At 47.1% G+C, this 19,714-nt stretch overlaps 1 protein-coding gene across 1 annotated transcript; it reads left to right on the top strand.

The window, feature by feature from the left end:
• Positions 1 to 14,054: 14,054 nt before the first annotated feature.
• On the top strand, positions 14,055 to 18,392 carry LOC129149555 (olfactory receptor 1361-like). The gene is made up of 2 exons (XM_054718320.1): positions 14,055 to 14,063; positions 17,445 to 18,392. The coding sequence occupies exons 1-2, from the start codon at positions 14,055 to 14,057 to the stop codon at positions 18,390 to 18,392; spliced, it is 957 nt and encodes a 318-aa protein (XP_054574295.1).
• The last annotated feature ends 1,322 nt before the right edge of the window (positions 18,393 to 19,714 follow it).

The following is a 19,714-nucleotide window of genomic DNA, read 5'->3' as shown; positions in this document are numbered from 1 at the left end:
CATTTCTGTCCCTGATTTTGAAACAGTCCTCACCAAATCAGAAAAGAACTTAGGAGTCCATCATCACCCCTTCCACACCTAATGGGGGAAGGGATGGCGACCTCTGTCTGAAGCCTCCTTTTCTCCCTGGTCAGTTCCCCTTTGGTGCCTTTAATCCTGAGAAAACACCTCTTTCCCTGCAGCACCCCAACCTCAAACAGTCACTCAGGTGTGTGTGTGTGTGTGTGTGTGTGTGTGTGTGTGTGTGTGTGATATAACAGTCTCAGAAACATGGATGCATTTAGTTCACTGCTTTAGGACACACAATTTGAAAACCACAGTATGTTTTTCATTTCCTTTAGCACCATAATACAAATGTGTAACCCTCTGATTCACTCACTCATATTCTCATGAATTATTTTCACTCCAGGAGGAGTGAAACCAGAAGGCAGGGGACCTTATTTTACTTGGTGCTTGAATTCCTAGAGCCTGGCACGCAGAAAGGGCTCAGTTAAATGTTGGTTTGGATGCATGACTGGATGAGTTCCAAAGCATGGGGCTGGGCAAATGACGTAACTGATCGGCTCAAACCCCTGCTGAACTCGACTGAGTGATGAAACAATGCTACCTAGCATTTACTAAGTGCCAGCAAGTTTAGCTGCACCACAACATGGGCCAGCTGGTCTCTGTTTAATAAATGAAAATAATAAATTAAGGCGGTGGGAGAAGCCCAACGAGTGCCCAGAGAATTCAGTGGAAGTGGTGTGATGGGTTCTCCTTAGCAGGCAATTAGAAGTCGTCTGAACCTGTACCTCCGGGCCCACCCCAGTGCCCTCTGTGCCCATCAATCAAGGTCCCTGGGCATCCTTCCTGGAGAACATAGATAGGTTAAAAGTATTACAGAGTTGACTTGTATTAAAGATCCCTGTGGGACATGCATCCTGCACACGCAGCAAAAACTCTGCTGGCATAATAACCCCAAAAAGCCAATTTCAAGTTTTGCTGGTGACAGTGCCAAGGGATTTCCCGTGACACCTGGGAGCTCATTAAAAGTTTGCTCTCAAGTTCCCACCTCCATCTCCTGGGTGCAAATTAAATTACCCCTAAGGGGCAGCCGCAGCGCGGCAGGCAGATGAGGGCCAAGTGAAGGCGACCCCAGGTTCACCTCACTTCTGAGCGATGGTCCCCAGATAGTTTCTCCAAACTTGGGCGCTTGATTAGTATCAAGAGACACAAGTGGGAAATGGAGTTGGCATTCTCTTCCCCGGAGCCACAAGTTGCTCAGAGTTGCAAACAGCCAAATGCCCGGGGCAGGAGAACCCAAAGTAGGCAAAGCCCCCGGTGCTGAGCGAGGCCACTGTGCGCGCCCCCTGCTGGTGGCTGTGCGTGGAGGGGAAGGCCTCCAGAGCGCTGAGCAGCGGAGGCCTCCACTGCCATAGTAGGCTCACTGCCATGTGTTCTCTACGCTGCTTGGTCAACACCTGCCCTCCTCCCCCACTAGAGAGAGGGCAGGACCACCTGGCCTTGCTCACCATTGCGTTCCCACAGCCTGGCACTTAACAGGGACTCAGCCAATACTTGCCGAGAGAAACGGATGACTCACAATGTTACGGCTGGCCTGTGGGCTGTAAGATCCTTCTGAAATGTGAGTGGACATTCCCTACCTTGATCTGAAGTTCACTTTCCAGGTGTGACTGACATCACAGGAGCCCACCTGTCCTTGTCAGGGTATCAGGGCCAGGATCCCCTGTGTGAATGAGTGTCCTCTCAGGCCTGTTGGGAATATGGGGTTGTGATGTCGTTGGTAATCTGACCCCTGTAAGTTATTTGAGCTGCCCCTCCACCCTGCTGCTCAAGCCCCTGGTCATGTTGGCCCTCTGTTCCCACGTCAGGTCCTTTGCTGTCTCCGCTGCCTGGTGCACCCTTTCCCCTCCCTGGGCCCTGGGGCAGAATGTCTCAGCTGAAAGGCCACCTTGTCCTTGAACCCTCCCCTCACCCCAGGCTGCCCTCTCTATGGGTTAGGTTGTTGGGCTCTCATAGCCAATTGCCTACGGCTCCTAAGAAAAAAAGCAAACTACCCCCCTCTCACAGGGGACATGACATACCAGGAATGAGCCTTCCTGGAGACGAGGGACCGACAATACCATGACATACCCCAAATGAGCCACCTGACAGTGGGGCACCAACGATGCTTTAATAACCGGTCAGTGCTGCTTCCAAGGACAGATATGGAGCAAAAGGGGGGAAATGTGAAAATAAATAAGTAAATAAATGGAGCCCCTTTAAAATGGAGCTGGAGTGGCCATGCCAGAGGAACTGCCTTGCACGTCTTATGCCTCGAACATTTGGAATGTTGAAACCGGGCAAAATAAACTTTGGGCTGGGCCTCAAGCAACATTGTTTTCCAAAGAACTGTTTGCAAAGATAACAAGAAAGCAGTTATTATGACTACCTGACTGAAGACTATTGAACTGAAAAGTAAAAACATTGTTTAGGCCCTAGCTGGTTTGACTCAGTGGACAGAGCGCTCACCTGCGGCCTGAAGGGTCCAGGGTTCAATTCCCCCTCAAGGGCACATGCCTGGGTTGTGGGCTTGATCCCCAGTAGGGGGAGTGCAGGAGGCTTGATCCCCAGTAGGGGGCGTGCAGGAGGCAGCCGATCAATGATTCTTTCTCATCATTGATGTTTCTATCTATCTCTCCCTCTCACTTCCTCTCTGAAGTCAATAAAAATATGTTAAAAACAAACTAACAAGCTATTATGTTATCTTCACCGGTAGAAATGCCTTCCTTCTATTGATGTAATTGTTCCCCTCCCCTTTCTCATAAATACCCAGTTGCCTTTGTGTCCTAAGCAGAGCACTATTGGGGCTTCTGTGTGAATCAGTGCTTCCTGAATAGCTATTCTCATTGGTCTCATAGAAATGCTTGTTGCCCCTCCCTTTGAAAGGCCTTTTTATTTTTAGGGCAACACTTTCCACCCTCGAACTCCTCACCCGCTTTACTAAATTCCGTTACTCATTCTCTACCTTCTCACCTCCACTGTAATGTCTATGAGAGCAGGTAACGTGTCCATCCTGGTGTCTGTGGTCTGCTCAGCCGTGGGCTCAGATGTTCCGGACACATCTGTTGAATACGTGGTTTCTGGGGCTGGATTTTCTCTGAGCTGGAGAGAAGGTGTCTTATGCACAGTCTCTCTGAGCTGGAGAGAAGTTATCTTATGCACAGTCTTTAGGTACTGAGGCTGGTCACGCTTATCAAACTAACAAGCTAGTTCTGACTTTACCCGGCTGTCAAAGAACAGATCAAACAGGAGGTATCCTTTCTCCACTTAGCATCAGACAGCCACTTATCTCCGAAAAGAGGAGACCTCTGGAGCAAAACATTGGCCAAGGATTTGAAGAACTCAACTTAACTGTCCAATCCTTAGCGGGAATTTTATCCTATAAATATTTACAGTAGACCGAGTTTGTGCTAGAGATGAAAGATGACAGGGACCCGAATTTCACTTCTAAGAACTCTTAGACAAGGGAGGGAGACAGGCAAGTGCACAAGTCATTCAAATACTGGGAGATACATGCAATGAAGAGGTGACATACTCCTGAGAAGATTACAGCTCCTTTAACCCACTGAGGTAAAAAAAAAAAATCCAGAAAGGAAATCCATTGACAATTAATTTACCATTGCAATAAAGAGTATCTGCCAGATTCATATATTTAGGATGAGACCGAAGACACATGGGAAATTGCTCCACACTCCCAAGTCAAGAGCAGGGTGCAGCAGAGGGAAGTATCTGGAGAAGATCATTCTTGAGGGAAGGCTAGGGTCTCACCCTGAAGTATGGTAGCAATCATCTCAGGTAGAAACTGCTGTTTGGGTTCTGTACTTATTTGTTTGCTAAAACAAAAGAAAGTTACCATATTTTCCGGCGTATAAGACGACTTTTTAACCCAGCAAAATCTTCTATACGCCCAGTGGTCTTATACGCCGGAAAATACGGTATTTTTATTTTCTGAACTTATGTATGATTGAATACTCCCTTGATGACGATTTGAATGTCCCATTGATTGTGATCTCACTGGTCATCGAAGCACATTCCTCTGGGACCCAAGACAGATCAATTATCCTAAATTGTTTCAGTAGCTACAGATAACTGAGTTTCGGTTGACTCAGTGGTCCCGGAATCAGAAGAGCACAAAATTATCCTAAATTGCCTCAGTAGCTACAGATAACTGAGTTTCGGTTGACTCAGTGGTCCCGGAATCAGAAGAGCACAAAATTATCCTAAATTGCCTCAGTAGCTACAGATAGTGCATTCCTGTTGACTCAGTGGTCCCAGAATCTGGACAGCACAATTATTCTAAATTGCCCCGGTGGTCCCAGATAATGTGTTTCTGGGACATTAATAATGTCGATTCAGTGATTTGTAGATACTTTAGATAACTAACTTGCTCAGTTTCACTTCTGTAAAAGCTTTGTACGAAACAGGTTCCTCATTCCAGACCCAAAGATGTAATCGATACCTTTGTGATATTCTGCCAATATAAGCCAGATGTGGCAAACTGTTCAGGGCTGCGAGGTCTGGAGAGCTTTTGCTCCCTCGTATGCTACTGGCCTTTAATAAATGACTCCATAATCCGACTTTTTGAGGCGTTCTTTGTAAGATGGGGTTACACTACAACAACCCACCTCTTCATCTGCCCAGGTTCTGTCATTAGACGTTCACTAAGGATACTAATGAACATATAGTTTCTCTTTATATTTTTGGTAGTTATGTTTTACTTCTTAACCCGAGTGGTAATTACCAAGTGTTGATTTGTTATTATTTTCTAAAATGTATACAAATGTTTTATACACTCTTGTGTATGTATAATATATTTCACAATAAAAAGATAACATGAGAATATAGCTTTACACCAATAAACGTAGGCAACATATATTCCCAGAAGAATATAAATGACCTTAACTGCCTCAGGAAAATATAGAAAAATAGAGAAAACCTAAATATAGCAAGGGGCGATGAATGTTTGGGGACTGAAACAACTTGAACCAATATTTGTTGGTCATCACCTGGGTCACATTCAGTGAAGAGATCAGAAATGCATGGCTCCTGCCTGGGAGAAAAGTTGAGCAAAGCTTAGGGCTCAAAGAGATTTTGGTTACTCATTGTTTCTCTAGTGGCCACATTGTAGGTGCTCAACAAAATCTGTGATACAAATAAAAGCATAGTATTCATAGTTCAAGAAAAAATTTGAAATTGGGGTGAAGGGAGGGGAGTTCACCTTGACCAAGCACCTACTCTGTGCCAAGCTCTTTATACATAACTAGAGGCCTGGTGCATGAAATTTGTGTATGGGGGTGTGTGTCCCTCAGCCCAGCATGCACCCTCTCCAATCTGGGACCCCTCAGGGGATGTCCGCTGCCGGTTTAGACCCTAAACCGGCAGCGGACATCCCTCTCACAATCCGGGACAGCTGGCTCCAAACCGCTCACCTGCCTACCTGCCTGATCACCCCTAACTGCTCTCCCCTGCCAGCCTGATCGCCCCTAACTGCCTCTGCCTTGGTCCTCACTACCGTGGCTTTGTCTGGAAGGATGTCCGGTCTAATTAGCATATTACCCTTTTATTAATATAGATTAGAGTCCCAGTGCAGGAAATTTGTGCACTGGTAGGGTTCCTAGTGGCTGCTGGCTGGGTACTCCCTCCCTTCCCCCCACCGGCTCCACCCCCTGGTCGAACTCCAGGAAGAACTCCCGCAGGGACAATTTGCATACTATGCTTTTATTATATAGGGTGTGTTTCTTGTCTGTAGGAAGAAACATTTTCAGCCCCATTTTTAAAGAGAACACAAGGTCCAGAGAGGCCAAGTCACTCGTCCAAGGCCACAGTGCCACCTCCAGGCTGTAAGATGCAAGGAGCTGTGACCTTGGTATCCTCCCCTACAACCCTGGCTTAGTATTGGCCTCCTCTGTGACCTCAGCCTTACACACTGACTTCTCTGGGCACCCTGGAGCAGTATTGAAGAGCTTGATCCTTAGTCCTGGATTTATTTCTGGAACACCTGTCCCTCTGATGTCCTTCCCCGATTTGAGTTATGCCAGGAAATCCCCTAAGATGTTCCTTACATTCTGGGTTGTTTGCTGTCCCATTACAACAGAGCTTATAGGATAATGTTGGCTGGACCCTTGTCCAGTCCAGGCTGGCATCTGCCCTTGCCAAGCTGGCTGCCCCGGCCCCTTCTTGGCCGCTCCTTCTAGCCCACCCTCCCCCTGGGCTCTAGAGCAGTGCTTTTAAGGTGCCTTCACGGCCCTTCACATTTCGGTCCCAGGCTGACTTCCCAGCCCCCTGATCCTACTCTGGGCACTTCTCCATGCCTTCGCTTTGCTTGTAATTCCCTCCCTGACAATGTGTGCTGGGGACTGTTGTTCGTTCTTCAAAGGCCAGCTCAGTTTACACCTCCCCCATTCCCTTGCTTGCACTATAGGGTCTCATGGCACCGTGCAGGTCCTTCCTTCATTATTTTCTCCAACATATACATTTATTGGATACTTACTCTTCTATTTAACATGTACCATTCTAGGTTCTGGGAACACAGCATGTAACCCGTGAGATGCCATCTCTGTCCTCAGGAGGTCCATAGGTGGGAGACACATAAACAAATGATGACAACGCCATGTGATGGGGGGATGTCAGGAGAAGCTAAGAGTCAGAGAGATACCTGACCCAGGAAGGGGTGTGGGAAGCATGGTAGGCTTCCTGGAGGTGGTGGCATGTGACCTGAGACTGGTTCATTGAGTGAGGTATGAGGCATGTGGTGGGATCTGGGGTGAGAGAGAGAGGGCACATTAAAAAAACTGAAGATGCTTGCATCTCATTTTAGCCCAGAGATACAAAATTGGGCGGGGGGGAAGGTGTTGGAATTGGAGGAGACATGTCCAATTTTTAGTCCTAGGACAGCCTGCCTCTTCCCCCAGAATCCTCCTGAGTCCAGCTCAATGCCTGGCAGGTGTGTGGGGTCCCCTGTTACTACGTCTCCACAGGCAGCTCTTCTGAAATAAGGCCGAGGCTCCCTTACACAGCAGGGTGCTCACCTAATCACTAGCAGCAGTTACACAGAGGAGGAGAGGACAGGGGGCCTTCTCCAAGGCAGTGCCTGCCCCCTGCAGGGCCCACTCCAAACCCAGCCTTTAGTCCATAGCTAATCTCTCACCAGCGCCCTAGCCCGTGGACATGACCCAACCACGCATTTTCCTACTCTACACAGTACTTTTATTCATTCCAGTCCCTGTGGCGGGAATTCCCTTTCCCCTGCTGTCAGCCAAGAGAATGCCTATTCATCCTTGAAGTCCCAGAGACAACACCCCTTCCTCCACATTTCCCACAGTCACCAGCAGGTGTCTCCCTCGCAGGCCTGCACACTGTGCGGCGGCCGGTGGATCCTGGGTCCGGGACTGGAGATGACGTATCTCTGTGTTCCCGGGGCCTGGCACAGTGCGGGCCTCACAGTGGAAACTCAGTACACAGGTGCTTCTCGGCCTGCAGTAGCGTTGCATCCTGAGAAACCCCTCGTAAACGGAAATGATAGTAAGTTGGAAATGCATTTGATGCGCCTAACCTATCAAACGTCGTAGCTTAGCCTCGCTCACCTTCAGGGTGCTCAGAGCACTTACATTGGCCTACAGTTGGGCAGAACCCTGTGGAGTGTCTGTGGTTTACCCTCGCGGTTGCGTGGCGGACTGAGAGCCGCAGAGCGCTCGCTGCCTCTGCCAAGCATCACCACAGGGTATAGTACCACATACGGCTACAAGTATCGTGTCGGCTGAATGTGTATTGCTTTCGAACCATCATAAAGTAAAAGAAGTATAAGTCGCACCATTGTAAGTTGCGGACCATCTATGCCTCGTATGGAGGTCAGTGGCAAAGCCACAGACAACTCTTACACAGAGGAGTCCAAGATCAGACAGCGCTGTCGTGGGCGTAATAAGCACACATGGTGTGTTCACATGACCGTGACCGATGGTCAGGTTCATTCTGGCAGGGAAGTGCTGCTATTATGTCCAGTTTTCAGACGAGGAGACTGAGGTTCTGAGGTTTGTGTTAATTTTTCTCTGAGGTCAAAGGGCCTGTTAGCGATGGAGCTGGAAACCACACCCAGACTCTAAAGAAGACATTGACTGAAAGGGGCCAGAGCAAATGTTTCAAAATGTTTTAGAGGAGAGAGATGTGGACATCCTGGTTAGTGGCTGTGGCTGACCGATGGCAGCAGAAAATGCACAGGGGAAAGGACTTCTGTCACCATCCCTGCCCCATTTGGAAACTGAGAACAAGACACCGCATCAGAAAGTGAACACTCAAGCCCGACCGGTGTGGCTCAGTGGTTGATCATCCACCTATGAACCAGGAGGTCCCGGTTCGATTCCCGGTCAGGGCACAAGCCTGGGTTGTGGGCTAGATCCCCAGGAGGGGACGTGCAGGAGGCAGCTGATCAATTAGTCTCTCTCATTGATGTTTCTATCTCTCTCTTCCTCTCTGCAATCAATAAAAAAATATTTTTAAAAAAAGAAAGAAAGTGAACACACAAGAGCACATGCACAGGACAATGCATAACTCAGGCTCCAGGGTGATGTTGACCCACCTGTATCCCAGACCCCTGAACTCATCCTAAGTCCATGGCGAATGTCCCCCCAAATCGGTGCATTACCACCTCAGGCTGCCATAACCCAGACGTACCTATAAAAGAAATTTCATGCCACCGAGGCACGCGTGCAAATCTTAGCTACTTTAGTGTTTGGTCAACCCTATATGCAGGCTTGAGGGTTAGGAGGGCCCCCAGAGGGTGAAATGGGGACCAGCGCTGCCCCTGGGGGGTGATAGGCACCAAAGGGGAGTGAAACATTTGAGGCAATTCTTTCTTGTGATGGAGATCCACTTGAACTCAGTCTGGTTCTCCACGCTTAGAAACCCACGCGGTCCAACTGCTGAGACCAAACTGACCAAGGAGTCATGCAAAGCACCCAGGTGGCTCTGGGCACGTGACTGCGTGAGATGTTCCATGGAAACGCACCTCTCGTGCCTACAACTGTCGGGAACGTAAGTGACTGACGTCCTGAAGTCACCGCTGCACTCATGCCGTGGCCAATGTCTGAGTGCAGTCGGTCTCCTCGGATGAAACGTAGGCCCCACCCTCCCCATCAGCTTCACCAAAACGTTCTTGGAATGGCACTGTGGTCTGGGTAGTTTTACCCAGCCTGTTTCCTTCCTTCTCTTCTCCACGGGGGTCAGACTGCCCAGGGGTCTCCAGCTCTCCCAGCATCTTCCCGGTCCTTCTCACTCCTCCTCACGGGTGTCTACCCGTGTAAGCCCTGTATGTCTCATCCTGTCTCAGCATCTACTTCTTGGAAGACCTGAGCAAACACACAGTAGGTAGAGGGCGCCATTTGCAAATCCACCTCAGAAGGTTGGGCAGGTCTTGCTGTGTGCTTGGAGTCTTATGGGCTTCACCGGACTCTGGAAGAAGCTGTGATTAAGGTACCCAGGATCCCAAGAATATGGTCCTTCAACAAGACAAACTCCACCCATCACTGCCCTCCCCAAAGGGTTGTACCATTTACACCCCCCGCCCCTAGCAGTTCTTGAGCATGCTCAGTTCCCTCATCCTCGCCAATACTGAGTGTTTTCCATGCTGTGCATTTCTACTGGTCTGCCAGGCCAAAAGTTATATTTCATTGTTCCTGTTGGAATTTCCTAAACCATGAGGGAGATTGAACTTTTTTAGTGTTGAAGTTCACATAACATAAAATTAACCAGCAAAGTTAACAATTCAGTGGCATTTAAGGCATTCATAATGTCGTGCAACCACTACCTCCATCTAGTTCTAAAGCACTGTCATCACCCTCAAAGGAGACCCCATCCTCATTAAACAGTCACTCCTATTCCCCTTCCCTCCAGCCCCTGGCAACCACTAATCTACTTTCTGTCTATGGATTTGCCTGTCCCAGACGTTTCATATACATGGAATCATATAATATGTTACCCTCTATGTCAGCTTTTTCCACTAACCATGATGTTTTTGAGGTTCATCCACATTGTAGCATAAGTCAGCACATGAAAAGATACTAAAAATCATTAGATGTTCACTTAGGTTACTAATTAACCTATAATTTTCTTTATTATTTAGTAGTTAATGTTTTATTTCTTAACCTGAATGGTAATTACAATGTGTTGCTTTGTTCTTCTTCTTAAAACATATACAAATGTTTTATATGTTCTTGTGGATGTATAATATATCTCACAATAAAAAGATAACACAAGAATATAGCACTACAACAATACATTTATAAACTTAAGCAAAATATATTCTTAGAAAAAACATAAATGACCATAACTGTTGCAGGAAAATGTAGACAATCTAAATAAACCTATGATTCGTGTAATACGTTTTTTAAAAAGGAGGGTGGAGGGCCTGGATGCTATAATGGTTGGTGGTAGTATGCCACTGACAGAGGCATCTGATTGATTTTCTAATTCTAAGTGCGTGAGTTCATGGTGACGATCGCGGAGGTTTCCAGGAAAAGAAGCTACATCTGCAGCTAACGCTGCATCAGCTCCTTTCTCCACTGCAGAGGGAGAGTCCTCTCCACAATCAATGAGTTAGCTGGTCAGTTCTAGTTTCTCTTTCAAGAAAAGAAAACAATGCTCAGCATCATTAGCAAAATACAAATCAAAATCACAATGAGATACCCGTTCACACCCATTAGCATGACAATAATTTTTAAAAAATCAAGCAAAAAAACAACAAACAGTAAGTGTTGGCAGGTGTGTGGAGAAATTGGAACCATCATCCACTGTGGAGGGCTCAGTGGAATGCTGGTAAGAATGTGAAGTGGTGCAGCCACTATGAAAAGCAGTTTGGCAGTTTCTCAAAAGTAAAATATAGACTTGCTATATGACCCAGCAATTCTACTCCTGGGTATATACCCAAAAGAATTAAAAATAGGTCCTCAAATAAATCCTGTATGCACATGTTTACAGCAGCACTATTTATAACAGCCAGAAGGTGAAAACAACGCAAATGTCCATCAACGAAAGACAGGACAAACAAAATGTGGTACTGTGTAGTAATGGAATATTTAAAAAAATATTTTATTGATTTCAGAGAGGATAGGAGAGGGCAATAGTGAGAAAAATCAATGGTGAGAGAGAATCATTGATTGGCTGCCTCTTGCATGCCCCACACTGGGGATCAAGCCTGCAACATGGGTATGTAACCCTGGCTGGGAATCGAACATTGACCTCCTGGCTCACAGGTCAATGCCCAATCACTGAGCCATGCTGGCCAGACTGGTACTGTAACATTATTCAGCAATTTAAAAATGAATTATTGATACATGCTACAACATGGTGAATCTGAAAACATTATATTGAGTGAAATAAACCAGACCCAAAATCTATGGCCTTTTTATACACCAATAATGAATTCACAGAAAGAGAAATGAAAAAAACAATCCCATTTACTATTGCACCAAAAAAATTAAGATACCTAAGAAAAAACTTAACTAAGGAGGTAAAAGACCTCTACTCAGAAAACTACAGAACATTGAAAAAAAAAAAAGAGATAGAGGAAGACATAAACAAATGGAAGAACATACCATGTTCAAGATCTAGAACAAACTCTCCAAAAAATTCATCTGGAATAAAAAAAGACCCCGAATAGCCACAGCAACCCTGAGAAAGAAGAACAAAGTTGGAGGGATCACACAACCAGTTATCAAGCTATATTACCAAGCCATGGTTCTCAAAACTGCCCGGTACTGGCACAAGAACAGACACATAGACCAATGGAACAGAACAGAGAACCAGAAATCGACTCAAGCCATTATACTCAATTAATATTTGACAAAGGAGGAAAGAGCATACAATGGAGCCAAGACAGTCTCTTCAATAAATGGCGCTGGGAAATTTGGTCAGATACATGAAAAAAAAAAAAAAAAAAAAAAAGAAAAAAGAAACTAGATCACCAACTTACACCATACACAAAACAAACTCAAAATGGCTAAAGGACTTAAATGTAAGACGGGGAAACCATAAAAATCCTATAAGACTACATAGGCAGCAAAATGGCAGACATATGTTGTAGCAATATCTTTACAGACACAGCTCCTAGGGCAATGACGACTAAGGAGAAAATAAACAAATGGGACCACATCAAAATAAAAAGCTGCACAGCAAAAGAAACCATCAACAAAACAACAAGAAAGCCCACTGCATGGGAGAACATATTTGTCAATGATATTTCAGATAAGGGTTTAATCTCCAAAATTTACAGAGAACTCATAAAACTTAACAAAAGGAAGATAAACGATCCAATAAACAATGGGCAAAGGATCTAAATAGACACTTTTCGAAAGAGGACCTACAGAGGGCCGAGAGACATATGAAAACATGTTCAAAGTCACTAATCATCCAAGAGATGCTAATCAAAACGTGATACCATCTCACACCTGTCAGAATGGCTATCATCAACAAATCAACAAACGACAAGTGCTGGCGAGGATGTGGAGAAATAGGAACCCTCCTGCACTGCTGGTGGGAATGCAGGCTGGTGCAGCCACTGTGGAGAACAGTATGGAGTTTCCTCAAAAAGTTAAAAATGGAACTGCCATCTGACCCAGTAATCCCACTTCTAGGAATATATCCCAAGAAACAGAAACACCGATCAGAAAGGATATATGCACCCCTATGTTCATAGCAGCACCATTTACAATAGCTAAGATTTGGAAACAGCCTAAGTGCCCATCAGCAGATGAGTGGATTAAAAAAAAACTGTGGTACATCTACACAATGGAATACTACGCCGCTATAAAAAAGAAGGAACTTTTACCATTTGCAACAGCATGGATGGAACTGGAGAGCATTATGCTAAGGGAAATAAGCCAGTCAGAGAAAGATAAATATCACATGATCTCACTCATATGTGGGATATAATGATCAACATAATTTGATGAACAAGAATAGATCCAGAGACAAATGGCAGGGGAGGGGGAGGCGGTTAGAGAGCAACCAAAGGACTTGTATGCATGCATATTAGCATAACCAATGGACACAGACACTGGGGCGGTGGGGGCTTGCCTGGGGTGGGAATGGCTGGGTGGGTGGGGGGGGGGATGTCAATTGGAGAAAAAGGAGACATATGTAAAACTTTAGATAATAATAAAAAAATAAATAAAAAGAATAAAACCAGACCCGAAAGTCTGTATAATTCATCTATATTACATTTCCATAATAGACAAATCTATAGAGATAGAAAGATTAGTGATCACCGGGATCTGGAGGAAGAGTGGAAAAAGGGGAGGGGTAAGGTTGAATGCTAAAATTTACAGGGTTTCTTTTTGGTGAGAATATTCTGAAACTGATTATGGAAGTAGTTGCACAGTTCTGTGAATGTACTAGAAACCTTTGGATTGTACACACACAATGCGATATCATTCAGCCATACTAAATTAAAAATCATTTTACGTGTGTGCTCAGGGCCGTTTATGTTCATGCGTTTTGCCCTGCAGTCAGACTACCTAAACCGAGCCCTAAATCTGCCACTTCACGCCCTGTGATGATGGGCAAGTGAGAGTCTCCGCTTCCTTCCTCACTGGGCTTTGGTGAGAGCTATAGCACATTGCATGCTGATCACAGCTCCAACCACATAACAAATATAGAACCATTCTTAGCCATAAATAGTTTAAAGACTTCTGCATAGGAAACATTGGCTGCATTCTATCCTCTGTCAACCAAGAGAGACAGGTCTGAGGGAAGACAAAGCTCTTGAGACAAAATTCTCTCCCACAGGGGGGCCTGGGCTCCAAGGCCCCACTAGGGAAGGTGAGTTAACTGCACTCATCCTGACAAGGCTCTCTGGGCATCACGGCCCCGGGGCCAGAGTCTGGTATAAACCTGATGGAGAGGTTCTGTGTGCTCCCAGAGAGAGCGCCTTCCTCCTCCACAGCCACAGGACACACGTGAGGCAGCAGCAGTCCCAGCCCCCTGGAAACACAACACCTGGGACTGATGCAGGGACAGAGGTCATGGGTCAAGTAAGTGTGTCAGGCAGACGAGTTGCAGGCGCATGGCCTTACTGCCCTGGAACTTCCCCTCAGAGGTGGGGTGCTCTCTGCTCAGGTTCACCCACAAGGACTTGAGGGGCTCTGCACAGGCCTCAGGAGTGGGCAGCGTGATGGGGAACGGGGCGGGGAGGTGACAGCAGACCCGGAGCCTGGCTGGGTCCCAGGTCCAAGCAGGAGTTACTTTGGCTGCCTCAGGGGGCTGCGGAGGGCTGAGTGGAAGGCTGTGTGTCAGTGGTTAGCTCAGAGGCGGACTGCATCAAATAGATGTAATTGCCTGTTCAGTGTGTGCGGGTGATGCAGAGGGGAGAGATCATAGAGCTTTAGCCTGGACCAGTGGTCCTCAGGGGGAGAGATTTTGACTTCTCCCCAAGTGGCCTCAAGATCTTTTTGCAGCCAGAGTGGGAGGGGGGCTACTGGCATTGGGAAGGTCAAGGCCAGGGGTCAACTTCCTGCAATAATACACGGGGCAATTGAAGTATGGTAGCAACCATATTTAGGTAAAAACTGCTGTTTGAATTTTAACCCTGCTATTCTGGCTGCTGCACCCACTTACTTGCTTAAACAATAGGGGAGTTACCTCAGCTTCCAGACTGAGACCTGGAGACGCACAAGGTAATTTTCCTGTGCCTGTGGACCAGAACCACAGGAGATTGATTCCCACTGACTCAGTAGCTCCAGGAGTAGACACTGTAGATAACCTTTAGAGATGACTAACTCTGCTTGATTCTGCTTCTGTAAAAATTTCTTTCGCAAGATAGAGCCACATTCCAATAATGTCCAGCAGGATGTGGCTGGGAATGGCCCTGCGGGCCGTTCCCAGCATTTAGAATTTAGAATTTAGAACAAAGGAAAATTTTTGTGGTTTGGACCTTTAAAAGGACTGCCTACACCTGCGTGTGGTGCTCTCGCGGCCGTCCTGGCCAGCTCAATAAATCCTTGCCTGCTTTTTTAATCAATCAGCAGCCTCCGGTGGTCTTATTCTGACTCCAGGGTTCGACCCCACAACAGCAATCCCCTCCACAAAGAAATGATCCGGCCCCGCATTTCAGTGGTGTCCTGATTGAAATGCCCTAGCTCCACTCAGTAGGGGGGCGGGGAAAGCATTCCTGCAGAAGGGAAGGCAGGTGGGTGAGGGGGAGCCCCAGGTGCAAAGGCCCTAAGGCAGGAGAGGGGAACTGCAGGTGTGGGAGGGAGCGGAGCAGTGGTGAGCCTGGCAGGGTGAGGCTGGGGGAGACCCATCTGCCTTTGCAGCCACTTAGGCTGCAGTGTGGAAAGCACTGAGGGGAGGGTGGCCATGCAGAGACCACTGCATCATGGGTCCTCCAGGTGGGAGATGACGGTGGCTCACGCTGGGAATAAACTTTCTGCTTCTGTCCCAGAGATGAAGCTCATGTTGTGAATCTACAAATTAGGCATCGGTGGATAGGGAGAGGCGAGAGAGGAGTTGGTTGAGCTGGCTAGGGTTGTGAAGCTTTGGGACTTTGGAATGGGGCCGTGCCGACTCCCAGGGCCGACCCCAGCAGCCCTGGAGAGGGAGAGCCCATTGTGGACCTGGTGAGACTGGAGTGCCTGGGGAAGGAGGTCTCTGGGGTGATGTCCAGGAAGCAGGATAATCACGTAGGAGTTTGGAGAGACGTGGGTGCTGGAACCAGAAATGCAGTCACTGAATGAAACGTGTAAGGGAGTGTGGAGGATGACAGAGTCCTCTCACCAAGGCCCCTGCCACCTGGATCTTAACTATTCTCCCGCCTCAGAGGGGCCTTGAGCCTAGCGTGGGGCCAGTGTCCGGGATGCAGGGAGAACAGCCCTCCTGGGTTCTGAGCACAGGCCTCCAGAGAGACAAAAGCCAGACATTGTGTCGCAGAGAAATGCATGCACTCCCCTCCTCAGCCCTCGGTGGAAGAGGCCAGTCACGGCAAAGCTTTGGAGAGTCTATTATTTTTCACTCATGTTTGCGGCTGCTCCCTGGACAGATTTCTAGCTCTCCACCCCCTGCACACCAGGCTGGGCCATTGAAATGTGAGTGAAGGTGAGTGTGTGTGTGAGGAGGTGTTTCCTGACAGAAGCTCTGAGGAGCCAGCATGCAATGCACTTTTCCCCCTGCTGCCATGACTGGCCGTGTTCCAGACAAAGGTCTGTCCACCAGTCTGAGTCCGGGAGTGAATTCATCACAGAGCACTGCCATGGCTCCCTGCGATGGACATGGAGCCGGAGTGAGAAATCAGCCTTCGTTGCTGTCAGCCAGTGAGGTTTGGGCCTGTATTTTACTGCAGCATAATTTAGTCTAAACTGACTAATTCAGAGCCGACGGGGTGTCCAGTGGAGGCCAGAATAAGGTTCATGCAAGTCTCACCTGGCACATGCGGCCCACATTTGTGGACAAAGATCATCTGTCTCTAAGGCTGATGTTAAAAAACATAGGATGAGTAAAATTAGCTCCCTTTGGAAATAACTTACTCCAAGATACAATGAATCAGTACAAGCTCTCACAGCCAAGGAGGAGAGAGACATCATTGGTGTAAAAGATACACCCCTGTAACGTTTAAGATTAGTGCCTTCAACCTGGCCAGTGTCTCTCAGTGGTTGTTGACCTATAAATCACGTTTGGATTCCCAGTCAGGGCACAAGCCAGATTGCAGGCTCCGTCCCCAGTGGGGTGTGTGCAGGAGGCAGTGATTCAATGATTCTTTCTCATCATTGATGTTTCTATCTCTCTCTCCCTCTCTGAATCAATTAAAAAGTATATATTTTAAAGAGAGCATCCTTTTAAAGATCTCCACACTCATTGTCTGATTTAATTCTCTAGGGAGACTTGAGTCTATGGGCTTGTCTGTCATTCACTCACACAGCTAATGTGTCAGGAATGGCATTCAAACAGGATGCATCTGGACTTTATTCTTAAACACTAAGACTTTTTTTTTTAATTGAGGCATAATTGACATACAACTTATATTAGTTTCAGGTGTGCAACATAATCATTTTATATATGTGTACACTGAGAAATGATCACCAGGTGGGAGATGGCCTGTGGACTGAAGGGTTCTGGGTTTGATCCCATCAAGGGCACATGCTTGGATTGCGGGCTTGGTCCCCAGTCGGGGTCGTGCAGGAGACAGCTGATCAATGATTCTCGCTCATCAGTGAGGTTTCTATTTCTCTCTCCCCTCTCCCTTCCTCTCTCAAATCAATAAAATACCTATAAAAGAGCATTATTAATCCCATGTAAGAAACGAGGGAACTGAGGCTCAGAGGAGTTGAGATGCACCTGGAAAGAGGAGTGGGAAAGGCAGCCATGGGTGACTGGGTTCTCCCCGGCGTCCCCCACGCTGACGCCCTTGCTTCTGGTTGTAGCACTGCCTGGACATGGCCAATCAGACCCAGGTCTCTGAGTTCGTCCTCCTCGGCCTTTCTGAGCAGCCCCGGCAGCAGCAGGTGCTCTTGGGGCTCTCCTGCAGCCTGTATCTGATTGGTTGCCTGGGGAACCTGCTCACCATCCTGGCCATCGTCTCAGACCCTCACCTGCACAGCCCCATGTACTTCTTCCTCAGCAACTTATCTCTACTCGACGTCTGCTTCACCTCCACCACCATCCCCAAGATGCTGCTGAACCACCTGCGCGGGCTCACCACCATCTCCTCCTCCGCGTGCCTGGTCCAGATGTATTTCTTCCTCGCCTTTGGGACAGCCGACAGCTTCCTCCTCTCGGCCATGGCTTATGACCGCTACCTGGCCATCTGCCGCCCGCTGCACTACCTGACAATCATGAGCATGCTGCGGTGTGCCTTGCTGGTGGCCGTACCTTGGATCTTGGCCAACATCATCTCCATGGTCCACACTATTCTGATGACCCGGTTGTCCTTTTACACCAGTAGGATCCCACACTTCTTCTGTGACATTAATGCCTTAATCAAGCTCTCCTGCTCTGACACGCACGTCAATGAGATGCTGGTATTGGTACTTGTGGGTTCCGGGGTTCTGGTGCCTTTTGTGTGCATCATGGCCTCTTACACTCCCATCGCTGTGGCTGTGTGGAAGGTGCCCTCGGCCCGGGGGAAGTGGAAAGCGTTCTCCACCTGTGGCTCTCACCTTTGTGTCGTCTCTCTCTTCTACGGGACTGTCATTGGGGTCTACTTCAACCCTGCATCCACACACACCACCCCCAGGGACATGGCGGCCACAGTGATGTACACCATGGTGACCCCCATGCTGAACCCCTTCATCTACAGCCTGCGGAACCGCGATCTGAGGGGCGCCCTCAGGAAACTTCTCAGCCACAACCACTTGGCTAAGCCTCTGTGAACGCTCTTCTTGTACCCAACTGCTCTGGAAGTAAACTAATGCTTCCCAGTGTAAGAACTCAGGGTGGCATTTCTTTCCTTTTCTTTTCTGTTTTCTTTTCTTTTCTAAAGGTGGAAACAAAAGTTTATTCATGTAAGCTCTTTATTTTTTATATATTTTGATATATTTAAAATATAACATTGTGTAAATTTTAGGCGTACAATGTGTTAATTGGAGACAGTTACAGATTGTGACATGATTGCTGTTGTAGTGACATTTAGTAGTTGTCACATTATATAATTATCCTTTCGTGTTAGTGGTTGAGACGTGGGTTCAAATTCCCCTTTTGTCTGTGCATAGGCTGTCTCTTATCTAGCCTCACCTTCTCTGAGTGGAAGTTTTCTTCTTCACAAAGTGGGGGCTAGTCAATCTTTCCTTCTACCCGGTTGTTCCAAGTCAGTTAATTTCCCGTCTCAGTGATATTGTTCTCTGGGTTGTTAAGTGCAGTCAGTAATGGTATCCATCTCCCCAGGTGGCGGTGAGAATTACACAATGTAAACCACTTCGCAAAGACTCAGAACGTAGTAAGCACTAGATAAATCAGACTTCTGTGGTTCGAAAAAGACAGACACCTTGCCCCGGCCGGCATGGCTCAGTGGTTGAGCATCAATCTGTGAACCAGGAGGTCATGATTTGATTCCTGGTCAGGGCACATGCCTGTGTTTTGGGCTCGATCCCCAGTGTGGGGCGTGCAGGAGGCTGAGGATTGATGATTCTCTCTCATCATTGATGTTTCTATCTCTCTCTCCATCTCCTCTCTGAAATCAATAAAAATATATTTACAAAATAAATAATAATAAAAATACATGACTCCCTGGTGATGACCATGGAGGTTTCCAGGAAAACAAGCTACGTCTGCAGCAACGCGTCTCCTTGGAGTTTCTAAGCTGCGTCAGAAGCAGGGGAAGCTGAGAGGCCTCTGCACATCCTATGGGCTGGTCAGCTCCATGGTTTATTTTTAAAGAAAAAATGCTCAACATTGTCAGTAAAATGCAAACCAAAAGCACAATGAGATACCACTTCAGACCCATTAGAATGACTATCTTTTTACTTTTTAAGCCAGAAAACAGTAAGTATTAGGAGGTGTTTGGAGAAATTGGAACCATCATCCACTGCTGGTAAGAATGTGAAGTGGTGCAGCCACTATGAAAAGCAGTTTGGCAGTTTCTCAAACGTAAAATGTAGAATTGCTGTATGACCCAGCAATTGTACTCCTGGGTATATACCCAAAGGAATTAAAAATGGTTCCTCAAGAAATCCTTGTATGCAAACATTTACAGCAG

This window comes from Eptesicus fuscus, chromosome 6, assembly GCF_027574615.1.
Source record: "Eptesicus fuscus isolate TK198812 chromosome 6, DD_ASM_mEF_20220401, whole genome shotgun sequence".
Taxonomy (NCBI): Eukaryota; Metazoa; Chordata; class Mammalia; order Chiroptera; family Vespertilionidae; genus Eptesicus; species Eptesicus fuscus.
Note: the sequence above shows the minus strand (reverse complement) of the source record. Positions and strands in the feature narration are given on the sequence as shown.